Here is a 15,989-nt window from a genome sequence, read left to right on the forward strand (position 1 = left end):
GTGCTCAACAACTCTTTTATCTTGTAATTTGTAGTTACTATTTTGTATATAATACCATAGTGTTAACTTTGCTTAATTATGGGCAATTCTGTGTTTTTAATCCTAGTTTCAATTAAAACTTGATGTATGCATTTATTGCAGAACTTTAGAAGCAAAATTCAAGGATCTTAAGGATACAATAATTCTCTTACACTCTTTCAACTTGTTTAAAGTGTATATTTATTTTTAAATGACAGTGGGGATTTGATTATTTGCAGATAAATCGTTTCAACAAAGTGGAATATAGAGCAATTTTTATCACAGACAGGCACCTTTATAAGATGGACCCTACAAAGCACTACAAAGTGATGAAAACTATCCCACTGTACAATGTAAGTATTAGATCTGAAATTAACGCTGTGAAGCCCTAACTTGAAAATGATCTGAATCCCTTGTTGTAAAATTAATAAGACCTTTGGTTAGAATTGTGTAAAATGCATAGGATATTTTTCCAAACTTTTTATTGTTTATTATTATATTAAAAACATTTGTATCCTGCCGTATATCACTGGGATCTTAGAGTGACTTTTGTCAATAACCTTGCATGATAGGAGGGTTGCAGAGAAATATGGGTAGGACTCTTTCTCTCCTTCTATCCATAAAGTGGTAGAAGGGTACAAAAGGGGTTGGATCCAATGGTGTACTTGTGTGGGCAGGACAGGCTTGTTCTGCATTCTTCACACAATGTAGCACTTTCTGGGGCAAAAGCTACATTACAGACACCCATGGTGGGGGCTTCGCATGCCATCACCAGGCCTGGGCCATCCACACAAGTCCACTATTGAATCCAACCCAATGTTTGAAAGTTTATTCTGGTTCAGTTTCCACTTTAGAACCTACACAGCACTGCTAGCTTATAACCCCATTCAGTAGAAGGCACTCCCTATACAGTCACCACAGCCAGCCTGTGAAGATCTGTGATCAGTCTCCTATCATCTTTTTGTTGCTGTTTTTTGTTTGTTTACTAATTAGGAGCCCCATGCAACTACTTTGAAGGTAAGAGAAGTAGCACCAGGGTTCGCTTAACCCCTTTCTGCCTGCATTGTTTTCCCAACCGTAGTCCCTCCCCTTCCCCCTAAAGCTTGTATTAGCTCAGTGGGGGGAGGCATGGGTGCCTGTCCATCCTTTCCCCCACACCCCAAGCAAATTGCTTCCACACATTGTGGTACAGTTTAGAGTAGTGGTCTTCAACTGGTGGGTCATGACCCAAAACTGGGTCATGACATCAGTCCTGCTGGGTGATGGAAAAGCTGTTGCCGCCATGTTTATCATAGAGAAAATTGTGAAAGTGGGTCCCATGTGGCAGGTTGGGAGTGTGAGGTAAGGGTGTGCACGGACCCCCCGCTCCGCTTCACTTCCAGATCCGCGATTTGTGGATCGGGCCGCTTCACTCCACCCCCACTCCGCCCATGCCTGCTCCGCTCCGCTGCTGAGCTCCGGATCCAGATCGGAGCTCCGTTTCCCCCCCCCCCCCATAGGCTTGCATTAAGCTTAAAAAGTATACAACTTTTTTTCTGTGAAAGTTAGAAACCTCACGTTTGGCACCATGACACCTCATGGAGGTATACACACGCACGCCAAGACTCAAGCCAATCCCATCATCCCCTGATTTTTGGGGAATTTATGAAAATCGGGCATCCCATTCACACCCCTTTCGATAGCTCCGTCAATTTACACATTAAAACCTCAAACTCGCCACCATGATAGCTTATCCAGGGACACACATGCACGCCCAGACTCAAGGCAGTCCCATCATCCCCTGATTTTGGGGGAATTTATGAAAATCGGGCACCCCATTCACACCCCCTTTCGATATCTCCATCAATTTGCACGTTAAAAACCTCAAAATCACCACCATGATAGCTTATCCAGGGATACACACGCACGCCCAGACTCAAGGCAGTCCCATCATCCCCTGTTTTTTGGCGGGGCTTAAACCTGCAGACATCTCAATGGGGCCATTTCAAAGGAAATCCCAACATGCCATGAATTGGGGAGTAGAGATAAACCTATATGAATCTTCTTCCACACTTGAAAAATGGATTTGGAACTTCCAAAACTCCAAGTGAGCGCAGGAAGGACTTCTCCCCTGAGTCAAAGCCAGACACACACAACATCCCTGCGAGGCGGGCAGGGGAGGAGAGAGGGAAGGCAGGCAGGCAGCAGACATTTCTGGGGGCATAAGGAAGTGAGCCAAGGATAAGCCAGTAATACATATAAAATGGAATAAATAAATAAATAAACGAAGGAGGGGTGGAATTAAAAGCAGCAGTGTTGCTGAATAAACAACAAGAAGAACTTTTTTAAAAAGGCTATATCTGTCTGGACCAGTAATAAGGGGGTGGGGGTGGACGTGCCCAGATGGGGAATCATCGGCCAATTTAACTGGTCCTGTCTAAGAACCAGTCTTTTAAGAAGCAAAGCTCTCACTTCAACTCATGATAGGCTTTGCTCCACCGGGTTACTCTCTTTGGAGGGCTCTGATGGCCCTCCAAGTACAGGAGAGAGTGAGGGCACGTCCACATGCCCTAGGGGAGCTCATCCCCTTGCACCACATCTTTTCAGTTGTTCCCCAAAGTTAGGGTGGGTAGCAGTGCTGTGTTTCTATCTCTTATTATTGGCTTAGTATATGATTTCAGGTTGTGTTTGTGCATTTGGTGGGGCTACTGTTTTAAAAAACACTGTGAAAAGTCCGTTCAGATTAAGAAAGAGAAGTTCCCAGAATCCCAAGTTACCCATTTTGCCTATCCCCTCCTCCAACTTTGGGATCATGCGATCATGACCGGGAGTTGACTCTGCCCCTCAGCCCTTCGGAAAAGGTATTTTCCCGCCGTTTTTTAAAAAAATTCTAGCACATGAACCGCAGCACGCAGAGAGCTGAGAGTAGTCTCAAAATGACCCCCATCCACAACTCTCCAAGCACAAGAATTTTCAGAAAGATAGCTTCAAAAACAACACAGTTATCCCCGTTTCTTTTCTGCAATGCAATCCTATAAGCAAAATGTTTCAAGATGGCGATCGGATCGGACCGCGGAAACCGGAGCGCTCCGAAAATAGGCGCTTCTCTTCGCCTTGCTTCTAGGGGTCTGCGGTCCACTTCTACTCCGCCTCTGGGCAAGGCGGAGCAGGCCAATTCGCTCCTGCTTCTGCGCTTCTAATCGGAGCGGAGCACATGCCTAGTGTGAGGTGGGTCTCAGGTCTGGACCAGTTGAGGACTACTGGTTTAGAGGATATAGATTAGACACTTTCTCCCCCAAACTGCTCCAAAGCAGATCCATGGGCCTACTAATTCAGCCTGTGTTTTTAAAAGAGGGATATCTTGATCATAGATTTCCTGTAGCATGTCTAGGTGGCCTCTGACTTGCAATTTTGCCTACCTTTGTGTGTTGACTCTTAATAAATATTAGCAAAAGCCTGATTCTCAGCTGGGAGTTTGCTGCCCATAATTCCTAGAGATACTAAGCTCATGCTGAGAATGTACAGATTGAGTGGTGTTTAAAGGGCTGACCAATCTGCACTATCTTAGCTTCTTGACTACTATTTTTGGATTCACTGCAACTTACTTCTTTTGTGTAGTCCAAGTGAGTGCTGCTGTTACCCCAAAACTAAAAAAAACACTTGCTGGGAATTCTGGGGAATTGTCAGCTCATCAGTTGGATAGTTTAATAAACTCAGAACTATGATAAATAAGGTCCCATGGCAAGTGAGCCTAATGAGAAAAGGAGTGTAGGATTGGTTTGTTGTTTATTTGTTCAGTCGCTTCCGACTCTTCGTGACTTCATGGACCAGCCCACGCCAGAGCTTTCTGTCGGCCGTTGCCACCCCTAGCTCCCCCAAGGTCAAGTCTGTCACCTCCAGAATATCATCCATCCATCTTGCCCTTGGTCGGCCCCTCTTCCTTTTGCCTTTCAATTTCCCTAGCATCAGCCTCTTCTCCAGGGTATCCTGTCTTCTCATTATGTGGCCAAAGTACTTCAGTTTTGCCTTTAATACCATTCCCTCAAGTGAGCAGTCTGGCTTTATTTCCTGGAGTATGGACTGGTTTGATCTTCTTGCAGTCCAAGGCACTCTCAGAATTTTCCTCCAACACCACAGTTCAAAAGCGTCTATCTTCCTTTGCTCAGCTTTCCTTATGGTCCAGCTCTCGCAGCCATAGGTTACTACGGGGAATACCATTGCTTTAACTATGCGGACCTTTGTTGTCAGTGTGGTGTCTCTGCTCTTAACTATTTTATCAAGATTTGTCATTGCTCTCCTCCCAAGAAGTAAACATCTTCTGATTTCCTGGCTGCAGTCAGCGTCTGCAGTAATCTTTGCGCCCAGAAATACAAAGTCTGTCACTGCCACCACGTTTTCTCCCTCTATTTGCCAGTTACCAATCAAGCTGGTTGCCATAATCTTGGTTTTTTTGAGGTTTTAACTGCAACCCAGCTTTTGCACTTTCTTCTTTCACCTTTGTCATAAGGCTCCTCAGCTCCTCCTTGCTTTCAGCCATCAAAGTGGTGTCATCTACATTTCTGAGATTGTTAATGTTTCTTCCTGCGATTTTAACTCCAGCCTTGGATTCGTCAAGCCCAGCATGTCGCATGATGTGTTCTGCATACAAGTTGAATAGGTAAGGTGAGAGTATACAACCCTGCCGTACTCCTTTCCCAATCTTAAACCAGTCCGTTGTTCCATGGTCTGTTCTTACCGTTGCTACTTGTTCGTTATACAGATTCCTCAGGAGGCAGACAAGATGACTTGGTATTCCCATACCACCAAGAACTTGCCACAGTTTGTTATGATCCACACAGTCAAAGGCTTTAGAATAGTCAATAAAACAGAAATAGATGTTGTTCTGGAACTCCCTGGCTTTCTCCATTATCCAGCGGATATTGGCAATTTGGTCTCTAGTTCCTCTGCCTTTTCTAAACCCAGCTTGTACATCTGGCAATTCTCGCTCCATGAATTGCTGGAGTCTACCTTGCAGGATCTTGAGCATTACCTTGCTGGCATGTGAAATAAGTGCCACTGTCTGATAATTTGAACATTCTTTAGTGTTTCCCTTTTTTGGTATGGGGATATAAGTTGTTTTTTTCCAGTCTGATGGCCATTCTTGTGTTTTCCAAATTTGCTGGCATATGGCATGCATCACCTTGACAGCATCATCTTGCAATATTTTAAACAGTTCAGCTGGGATACCGTCGTCTCCTGCTGCCTTGTTATTAGCAATGCTTCTTAAGGCCCATTCAACCTCACTCTTCAGGATGTCTGGCTCTAACTCACTGACCACACCGTCTGAGCTATCCCCAATATTATTATCCTTCCTATACAGATCTTCCTTATATTCTTGCCACCTTTTCTTGATCTCTTCTGTTTCTGTTAGGTCCTTGCCATCTTTGTTTTTGATCATACCCATTTTTGCCTGGAATTTACCTCCGATGTTTCTAATTTTCTGGAAGAGGTCTCTTGTCCTTCCTATTCTATTGTCTTCTTCCTCTTCTGCGCATGGCTTGTTTAAAAATAATTCCTTATCTCTTCTGGCTAACCTCTGGAATTTTGCATTTAATTGGGCATATCTCCCCCTATCACTGTTGCCTTTTGCTTTCCTTCTTTCTTGGGCTACTTCCAGTGTCTCAGCAGACAGCCATCTTGCCTTCTTGGTTTTCTTTTTCTTTGGGATGTTTTTTGTTGCCACCTCTTGGACAATGTTGTGAACTTCTGTCCATAGTTCTTCCGGGACCCTATCTACTAAATCTAGTCCCTTAAATCTGTTCTTCACTTCCACTGCATATTCATTAAGAATATTTGTGAGCTCATATCTAACTGATCTGTGGGTCTTCCCTATTCTCTTTAGTTTGATTCTAAATTGTGCAATAAGAAGTTCGTGATCTGAACTACAGTCAGCTCCAGGTCTTGTTTTTACTGTCTGTATAGATGTCCGTCACCTTTGGCTGCAAAGGATGTAGTCAATCTGATTTCGGTGTCGGCCATCTGGTGAAGTCCATGTATAAAGCCGTCGTTTCAGTTGTTGGAAGAGAGTGTTTGTTATGCACAGTGAGTGGTCCTGGCAGAATTCTATCAGCCTATGTCCCGCTACATTTTGTACATCCCCATGGAGGCCAACACCCATTCTGGGCATCGGTTCAAAGTGCTAACTTAAACCTCAAACGGCTGCTAAATATTCAGCCATCATATTTGTTGGCTGTGGAACTACTTTTCTCTTCCCCTGTTTATAAGAGGCACCTATTGAAGTTTACTGATCCTACCATCCCATATTTACTAATGAAGGAAAAACTTTTCCTGAATACTGTGAGGATCTACCCATCACGGCTTTTTAAAGATCTCCAGGTTAAACCATTAATATCCATCAAAAGCCATTCTAATTCTATCCTCCAGCCACAGTTTAATGCCCCTAAACTGAGTAGCAGCAAATCCAAGGCTTTTTCAACCATGGCGACTGAAGAAGCAGATCTACCACACAAGAGCTTTATACCTTCTTCCTGCCCACTGTGTGAAGACCAGCCTCAAAGTATCCAGCAATCTCCGAGCACGCCCTCCGACTCCTTCATGTTGGAACAGGTATTGTCTCCCGATTCACTTCATTCGGGAGTGGAGGTCGATTTCTTTTGCGCTCAGCCCTTGGTCGAAGGACAACATACCATCACTACCTTGCAAGATCTGATAACTTTTGGTCAAGACACTCCTGTGAAAGTTGACAACGCTCGTCCAACGTCGTGCCTCTATCCAGGAGTGTTGCATATATCGGTGGGGAGCAAGACGTCGTCCATCCCATCCTGCCAACAGCCACAACCGTCTGGAGGGCTGCCTAATGCTAATCAGGTAGGGCCAACATCAGAGTTAATATCGCACAGTATCATTGATTCCAACCCACAGCTTTCATCGAACCACATGACAGCAAAGGGGAATGGCTGCATTCAGAGGGACATGGATGGATCACTGGTTGGGATTACCCCACTGGATTGATGCCAGTGGTCCCAGGGTGATTCCTATCTCAGGATCATATCCTAGAATATTACGGGCTGGGCGAACAAACGTTGGGATAGCTGCTTTTGTCAATATATCTCTTCCTTTGATGTGATTCTGCTTCAGGAAACTTGGGCCATGGACACTGTTGTTGTTAATGGATTTGCCTCCTATTCTTTGAATGCTCACCGGGCAAATAAGAAAGGTCGTCCAAGGGGTGGCCTTGCCATCTTGGTGTCCTCTTCACTGATAGCTAAGGTAACTGAATTAGAAAATTGTGAACTGGCGTTTGGAATTTGTTTGGAAATTAATGCTAGTCTTTTTATTTTTGTGACTGTTTATATCCCTCCTGCTAAATCCAATGAGATCAAGAAACTCTGGCATAAAGTAGAGCGCTATTTATCCACTCAAATTATTAGGTTCTGGGTGACTTTAATGCCAGGATTAGTTCCAATAACAATGTTCTAGAAGCAAAGTTGACTTGAAGGATACTCAACAAGATGGAGAGGAAGGAGTGAGCAGAGATAAAGAGACACACAAATAAAAGCACAACCATTAAAAAATATAGCTAAAACAATGGATTATAAATTTTTAACGTGGAGGGGGCGTGGCTTGGCTCTGCTCAAGATGGAGGCCTAATCTCTTGCTGCTCTGAACCGTGGGCACAGTAAGCATTTGGAAACTGGCTTTAAGCACTAGTTTTTTCTTAAAAGTGGGGGGAATAGTGAGGGGATGCAACAGAGACTGCAGCCAAGGAGAGAAGCTGCAAAAAAAAAAAGTCTCAGAGGCCTTGACACTGACAGCCTATTTGACAGTGCAGATAAAACTGAGAAGGCCGCAATGGCAGCAACAAAGCCTAAGGCCGGAAAAAATAGCAGGGAATTAGAGGAGACTGTTAGCAATCATGATCTCCTTCAATACATCAAGCAATTAAAACATGATTTAACAGAAAGCTGGACTGTAGCCTTTAAAACACTAGAAGTCACAGTAAAAGAATTAGCCAACAAACAGGCTGAAACTGCAATACAGCCCTGGAAATGGGGATAAAATCACAATCCCAAATTAAGAAAATGACAGATGCAGTGAGAGATTTGCACATTCAGCTGGAGGAACATCAAGATCACAGCAGACGTCGAAATTTTAGGGTACGTGGGATCCCAGAAAAAGAAGAGGGGGGAGACATGTTCAAGTTCATAACAACCTGGCTTTCTGGCTTAAACTTAGGAACCCAGATTTCAGGAGAAGACATAGAGAGGGCACATCGATCCTTGGGAAGGGCAAACAACAATGGCGGTCCCCCGAGGGACATTATTATATGCTTTGAATGGTATACAAAGAAAGAGCAAATATACAAAGCTTTGTGCAATCTCTGTACTATCAAATATGAGGGCGTAGATCTTCAGATTTATCAGGACTTATGCCCAGACACCCTAGCACATCGTCTGCGTTTTAAACCTTTCACAGATGTTCTCCGTATGGCCAACATTCGTTACCATTGGGGCTTCCCCTTTAAACTAGTGGTTCAGCAAGATGGTCGTTTCTACACAGCCTCATCTGGAACCCAGGCGATTGCCTTATTGAAAAGCCTACATTGGATCCTCCAGACTTTGTTACAGATGACACTCCCATGGGCTCACGTGGCCGTTCTCCAGATTGATCAACTGCTCGAGGGCACAATAGAAGGTCTGGAATTCGACGTCGTCTAACAAGGGCAGATGGTTCTCCAGACCACAGTCGCTCCCCTCACCCAGATTGAATGTGGATACTCATTGATTTGTATGGCTTACTAGGGAGGCTTGGCTTTCACCCAATCCCCTGTACTGTACCTCCCACACACATATTTAACAGGAGTTCCTTCAATATCTATAACCCCATCTATGTGGGCTTTCAGCAATGCCCACGGTTCAAAAGAACTTTATGATTTTCAGATCAGATGTTTAGATTTATTTCCCCTCCTGCTGCCCCCTGGAAACGCCCACAGGTGACGATCACTTCTAGGGATTTCGTGGAGGTCTCGCTTGTTCAGGCCTCAGCCAGTCGGGGGCGCTTGTTTGTGATGTTGTTTTGTTCTATTAATGTTGCTCAACATGGCAGTTCCCTCCACGCGCATGCTTTCACTGGGTGTCCTATATCCTCTACTGTGCTTTCTATGCAGTGGTTCATATCGTCTAAGCACTGCTTACCAATAGCTTTGTTTTTTCTGGACTCTGATGGCTGACAAACTGAAAATTCTATCATTTAATGTAAAGGGCCTGGGTTCCATAAAAAAAGTGCCAAAGTGGAACTGCTGCTCAGGAAAGAGCGACCCGACATCGTTCTGCTACAAGAGACCCATCAGAAATCTCAATTGAAAAACAAAATTAAGGCCAGATGGATTAAACACTACGTATGCTCCCCTGGTTCTTCCAGATCAAGAGGAGTACCCATAATTGTGGCTAACCAATGCCCATTTCAGATCTTGGACACATGCTGTGATACACAAGGCCGTTACATTTTCATTTCGGGACTCTTGGGCTCTGAGCAACTCACAATTGGATCTATCTACGCCCCTAATGTTAATCAATGCTCATTCCTTCAGGGTATGTTTTCTACCCTAGACACTTTTAAAAAGGGTCAGGTAATCCTTGGAGGTGACTTCAACACTGTACCCAATGATGAGGTGGATCGCTCTAAGGCTAAGTCTGGTCGACCCCAATCCTCAACTTTTCTCACGGACCTTCTTCAGGAACAGGGCTTGCGTGATATTTGGAGAGTTCTACATCCGCAGGATGGAGACTTTTCCTGTTTTTCTGCAAGACATCGCTCCTACTCCCGCATAGATCTTCTTTTATCTGAGCCCTTAAAGGACAAAGTGATTACAGTTGACATAGGCAACATCACAATGTCAGATCATGCCCCAATTTGGATTGACTTCACACTTTCAGAAGATCACCCCAACTCTTATTTCTGGCGCTTGGACCCTCATCTTTTAACTAAACAATCGGTTTGAGAACAACTGCAAAAAGATCTCTCTGAATACTTCCAATTCAATGACCTGCCAGAAATCTCAACCGATATCTTATGGGATTCTATGAAAGCGGTTCTTCGAGGATCGTGCATCAAAGAAGCTTCACAGATAAAGAAGAAGAGAGAGGCAGCACGCACCAAGCTACTGTACGACATTTCTCATCTGGAAGCGCTTCATAAACGCACCGGCAGTCAAAGGACATACAGACAACTAATGGGTAAACGTGGTGAACTTATTGCTTTAGACAAACGTACTGTACATAGATCCTTTCTTAATCGTTATTATCACGAATTTGGCAACAAAAGCTCTAGGCTTTTAGCCAAAGCCTTACACAGAAAAACAGCTAAATCTCAGGTCTCACATATCAAGTCACCTCAGGGGAACCTTCTTTATAAGAATGAGGAAATTTGTAAGGCATTTGAAAATTTCTACCAAAAATTATATACTACAGACTGCCCTGGATGTGACCAAGATAGACGCATTCTTAGACAGGCTGATTATCCCTAAATAAAAAGTAGAACATAGAACTCTTCTTAATAGTCCCATAAGAGCTGAGGAGATAGAAGAGACCATAAAACGTTTTAAAAATGGGAAATCACCAGGCATAGATGGTCTTGGGGGGAATTTTATAAAGCTTTTAAAGTCACCCGTACTCCCTATTTAGTGAGATTATTTAATTTTATTTTAGAAGGTGGGGAGATTCCAGAATCCTGGAAACGCACGCGATTGATAACCATTCCTAAGCCAGGACGAGATCCCCACCTAGTGAACTCTTATTGCCCAATAGCGCTTCTTAATCAGGATGCTAAACTCTTCACATCCTTGCTTGCTTATTGTCTGAACCAGTTTATAACAGAATATGTAGATGAAGATCAAACAGGTTTTATGCCAGGTCGACACTTAGCAGATTCAGTGCGCAGGATACTTAACTTAATTCACCACAGCGAAAGCCAAAAGTCTCCTTTGGCACTGTTTTCTCTTGATGTTTTCAAGGCATTTGACCACTTGGAATGGCCTGTTATTTTCCGCTTATTTCATAAAATGGCGTTTGGTAATCAATTTCTTAAGGTATTGAAGCAATTGTACTCTGATGCTAAGGCAGCAGTATGTGTTAACTCTTGGGAATCAAAAAGGTTTCAAATAACTAGAGGCACACGTCAGGGCTGCCCACTCTCTCCACTTATCTTTGCCATTGCAATAGAAGCCCTAGCAACCTCAATTCGGGCAGACGCAGCTATATCGAGGCCTAGAATAAATGGGAGACATCATTGCATCAACGTTTTTGCTGATGATATATTGCTTATGTTAACAGAACCTAAGGTTGCTCTTCCTGCTCTTCGCACACATCTGGGCCGGATCTACACTATTATTATTATTATTATTATTATTATTATTATTATTTATTTATTTATTTATATAGCACCATCAATGTACATGGTGCTGTACAGAGTAAAACAATAAAATAGCAAGACCCTGCCGCATAAAGCGCTTTATAACAGTTATAAAGCGCTTTAACTGCTTTAAAGCACTATAAAACTGTTATAAAGCGCTTTAAAGCAATAGTGTAGATCCGGCCCTGGATACCTTCAAGGAAGTTGCTGGTCTGGAGGTCAATTATGACAAATCTGATTTGCTCTGTGTTAATATCCCTTTGGTTGAACAGAAAAATATTCAACGAATTTCCAAAGTCACTTTAAGATTTGGCAGTTTAAAATACATAGGCATTCAGATCACTAAGGAAATCAAACAACTGCGTATATGCAATTTTGATCTTTTATGGAATGAGCTAAGAAACAATATGACACTGTGGAAGAAACTTACATTATCTTGACTAGGGAGGAATGCAGCCCAGAAAATGACTTTGTTTCCTAAACTGTCTTTTCTATTTCATACCTTGCCAGTAGGGATTCCTGGAAATGAGTTCAAACGTTGGCAACTAGCTCTATCCACATTCAGTGGAGGGGGCAAACGCATCCGTGTCAATCAAGCGACACTCTTCCGACCAACTAAACTAGGGGGGTTTGGTGTCCCAAATCTTAGGCTGTACCATGATGCTTTTCAATTGAGGCAACTACTCAAAATAATTAGAAACAAGACAGTAACCCCATGGGTGTCAATTGAAAGCTCCCCCTGCATCCCTACGATCGGGGCGATCCCATTCCAACACTGAAAAAATATATACAAACAATTAAGAACCCGTTTTCGAAAGCAAATTTAAAGGTATGGGCAAAGTGGGCAAAATGGTTTGCACCTTCCCCTTCCCCCCTAACCCAGATTTTAGACCAACCCCAATTCAGAGTTCAATTTAAGTATAGACAATTTGCAGGTTGGGAAGAAAAAGTCCCCCCCCCCCCCATATTTGTGATCTCTTTATGCAAGGAAAAATCATATCAATGCAACAATTAGAGGCAAAACTGAGCCCACTCCCTTGTACCAATATAGAGCATTTGCAAAATCCTTCTTGCGCTCACTTGGAATTTTGGAAGTTCCAAATCCATTTTTCAAGTGTGGAAGAAGATTCATTTAGGTTGATCTCTACTCCCCAATTCATGGCATGTTGGGATTTCCTTTGAAATGGCCCCATTGAGCTGTCTGCAGGTTTAAGCCCCGCCAAAAATCAGGGGATGATGGGATTGCCTTGTACCTTGGCATGATTGTGAGTCTAGATGGCATCTGTGAGTGTGCCCACTTCCCTTTTTTTATCTGTCCAAATGTCAGAGAACAGTCCACATCTGCAAATGGGGTGCCCGATTTTCATAAATTCCCCAAAAATCAGGGAATGATGGGACTGCCTTGAGTCTGGGTGTGCATGTGTATCCCTGGATAAGCTATCATGGTGACGAGTTTGAGGTTTTTAACGTGCACATTGACGGAGCTATCGAAAGGGGTGTGAGTGGGGTGCCCGATTTTCATAAATTCCTCAAAAATCAGGGGATTATGGGACTGCCTTGAGTCTGGGCGTGCATGTGTATCCCTGGATAAGCTATCATGGTGGTGAGTTTGAGGTTTTTAACGTGCACATTGACGGAGCTATCGAAAGGGGTGTGAATGGGGTGCCCGATTTTCATAAATTCCCCAAAAATCAGGGGATGATGGGACTGCCTTGAGTCTGGGCATGCATGTGTATCCCTGGATAAGCTATCATGGTGGCGAGTTTGAGGTTTTTAACTTGCACATTGACGGAGCTATCAAAAGGGGTGTGAATGGGGTGCCCGATTTTCATAAATTCCCCAAAAATCAGGGGATGATGGGACTGCCTTGAGTCTTGGTGAGCACGTGTATCCCTGGATAAGCTATCATGGTGGTGAGTTTGAGGTTCTTAACGTGCACATTGATGGAGCTATCGAAAGGGGTGTGAGTGGGGTGCCTGATTTTCATAAATTCCCCAAAAATCAGGGGATGATGGGATTGCCTTGAGTCTTGGCATGCGTGTGTAAACCTCCATGAGGTGTCATGGTGCCAAACTTGAGGTTTCTAACTTTAACAGAAAAAAGTTGTATACTTTTTTAGCTTAATGCAGGCCTATGGGGGGGGGGGGGAAACGGAGCTCCGATCCGGATCCGGAGCTCCGCAGAGGAGCGGAGCGGACATAGGCAGAGTGGGGATGGAGCGAAGCGGCCCGATCTGCAAATCGTGGATCTGGAAGAGAAGCAGAGCGGGGGGTCCGTGTACATCTCTAATTTGGATGGCTTTAAAAGGGGGTTGGATAAATTTCTGGAGGCAAAGGCTATCAATGGCTACTAGCCCTGATGATTGTGGCTATCTCCAGTATTTGAGGCAGTAAGTCCATGTGCACCAGTTGCTGGGGAACATGGGTGGGAGGGTGCTGTTGCACCATGTCCTGCTTGTTCATCCCTGGCCGATGGCTGCTTGGCCACATAGTGCTGGACTAGATGGACCCTTGGTCTAATCCAGCATGACACTTCTAATGTTCTTATTAAGCCACCAAACGTAGCTGGGAGAAAAGTGGTAGGGCCAGGGGAGTGGTGTGGGGCCTTCTGGGGAACCTTGGAGGACCAGATTGGGACTCCAGAAGGGGCAGAATTGGCTCCTGCACCCCATAGCTAAATAGTGAGAGATTCAGGACAGATAAAGGGAAGTATTTCATGGAATCAAAGAATCATAGAATAGCAGAGTTGAAAGGGGCCTACAAGGCCATCTAGTCCAACCCCCTGCTCAATGCAGGAATCCACCCTAAAGCATCCCTGACAGATGGTTGTCCAGCTGCCTCTTGAAGGCCTCTAGTGTGGGAGAGCCCACAACCTCCCTAGGTAACTGATTCCACCGTCGCACTGCTCTAACAGTCAGGAAGTTTTTCCTGATGTCCAGCCGGAATCTGGCTTCCTTTAACTTGAGCCCGTTATTCCGTGTCCTGCACTCTGGAAGGATCGAGAAGAGATCCTGGCCTTCCTCTGTGTGACAACCTTTTAAGTATTTGAAGAGTGCTATCATGTCTCCCCTCAATCTTCTCTTCTCCAGGCTAAACATGCCCAGTTCTTTCAGTCTCTCTTCATAGGGCTTTGTTTCTAGACCCCTGATCATCCTGGTTGCCCTCCTCTGAACACGCTCCAGCTTGTCTGCATCCTTCTTGAATTGTGGAGCCCAGAACTGGACACATTACTCTAGATGAGGCCTAACCAGGGCCGAATAGAGAGGAACCAGTACCTCACGTGATTTGGAAGCTATACTTCTATTAATGCAGCCCAAAATAGCATTTGCCTTTCTTGCAGCCATATCGCACTGTTGGCTCATATTCAGCTTGCGATCTACAACAATTCCAAGATCTTTCTCATTTGTAGTATTGCTGAGCCAAGTGTCCCTCATCTTGTAACTGTGCATTTGGTTTCTATTCCCTAAATGTAGAACTTGGCATTTATCCCTATTAAATTTCATCCAGTTGTTTTCAGCCCAGCACTCCAGCCTATCAAGATCACTTTGAAGTTTGTTTCTGTCTTCCAGGGTATTAGCTATCCCACCCAATTTGGTGTCATCTGCAAATTTGATCAGCATTCCCTGCACCTCCTCATCCAAATCATTAATAAAAATGTTGAAGAGCACTGGGCCCAGGACTGAACCCTGCGGCACTCCACTAGTCGCCTCTCCCCAGTTTGAGAAGGTTCCATTGATAAGTACTCTTTGAGTCCGATTCTGTAGCCAGCTGTGGATCCACCTAATAGTTGTTCCATCTAGCCCACTTTTAGCTAGTTTGTTAATCAGAATGTCATGTGGTACTTTGTCAAAAGCTTTGCTGAAGTCAAGATATATGACGTCCACAGCATTCCCACAGTCCACAAGGGAGGTTATCCTATCAAAAAATGAGATCAAATTAGTCTGACAGGATTTGTTCCTGACAAATCCATGTTGGCTTCTAGTAATCACTGCATTGATTTCAAGGTGTTTACAGATTGACTTCTTTATCATCTGCTCCAGAATTTTCCCAGGGATGGATGTCAGACTGACTGGTCTGTAGTTCCCAGGTTCCTCCTTTTTGCCCTTTTTGAAGATAGGGACAACGTTAGCCCTCCTCCAGTCATCTGGCACCTCACCCGTCTTCCATGATTTTGCAAAGATAATAGACAAAGGTTCTGAGAGTTCTTCCGCTAGCTCCTTCATTACTCTAGGATGCAGTACATCGGGCCCTGGAGATTTAAACTCATTCAAGGAAATTAGGTGTTCTTTGACCATTTGTTTATCAATCTCAAACTGCAATCCTGCCCCTTCAACTTCTGCTTCACTTTCTCCAAGGTGAATAGACCCGCTTTTGGGAGAAGACCGAGGCAAAGTAGGAATTGAGCACTTCAGCCTTTTCTTTGTCGTCTGTTATCAATTTGCCATCCTCATTAAGCAGTTGAACCACCATTTCTTTCCTCTGTCTTTTACTACTCACATATCTGAAGAAAGCCTTTTTATTGCTTTTAGCATCCCTCGCTAATCTCAGCTCATTCAAAGCTTTAGCCTTCCTGACGCCATTTCG

At 44.0% G+C, this 15,989-nt stretch overlaps 1 protein-coding gene across 3 annotated transcripts in view; it reads left to right on the forward strand.

Annotated features, from left to right (window-relative positions):
• Positions 1 to 15,989, forward strand: part of MYO1D (myosin ID) — a 275,272-nt gene that overhangs the window by 189,497 nt on the left and 69,786 nt on the right. For all 3 annotated transcript variants that reach the window (XM_063138455.1, XM_063138456.1, XM_063138457.1), the window contains one exon: positions 258 to 371. In XM_063138455.1, the coding sequence (XP_062994525.1) occupies positions 258 to 371 (114 nt within the window). The remainder of the gene's footprint in view (positions 1 to 257; positions 372 to 15,989) is intronic.

This window comes from Elgaria multicarinata, chromosome 11 (genome assembly GCF_023053635.1).
Source record: "Elgaria multicarinata webbii isolate HBS135686 ecotype San Diego chromosome 11, rElgMul1.1.pri, whole genome shotgun sequence".
Taxonomy (NCBI): domain Eukaryota; kingdom Metazoa; phylum Chordata; class Lepidosauria; order Squamata; family Anguidae; genus Elgaria; species Elgaria multicarinata.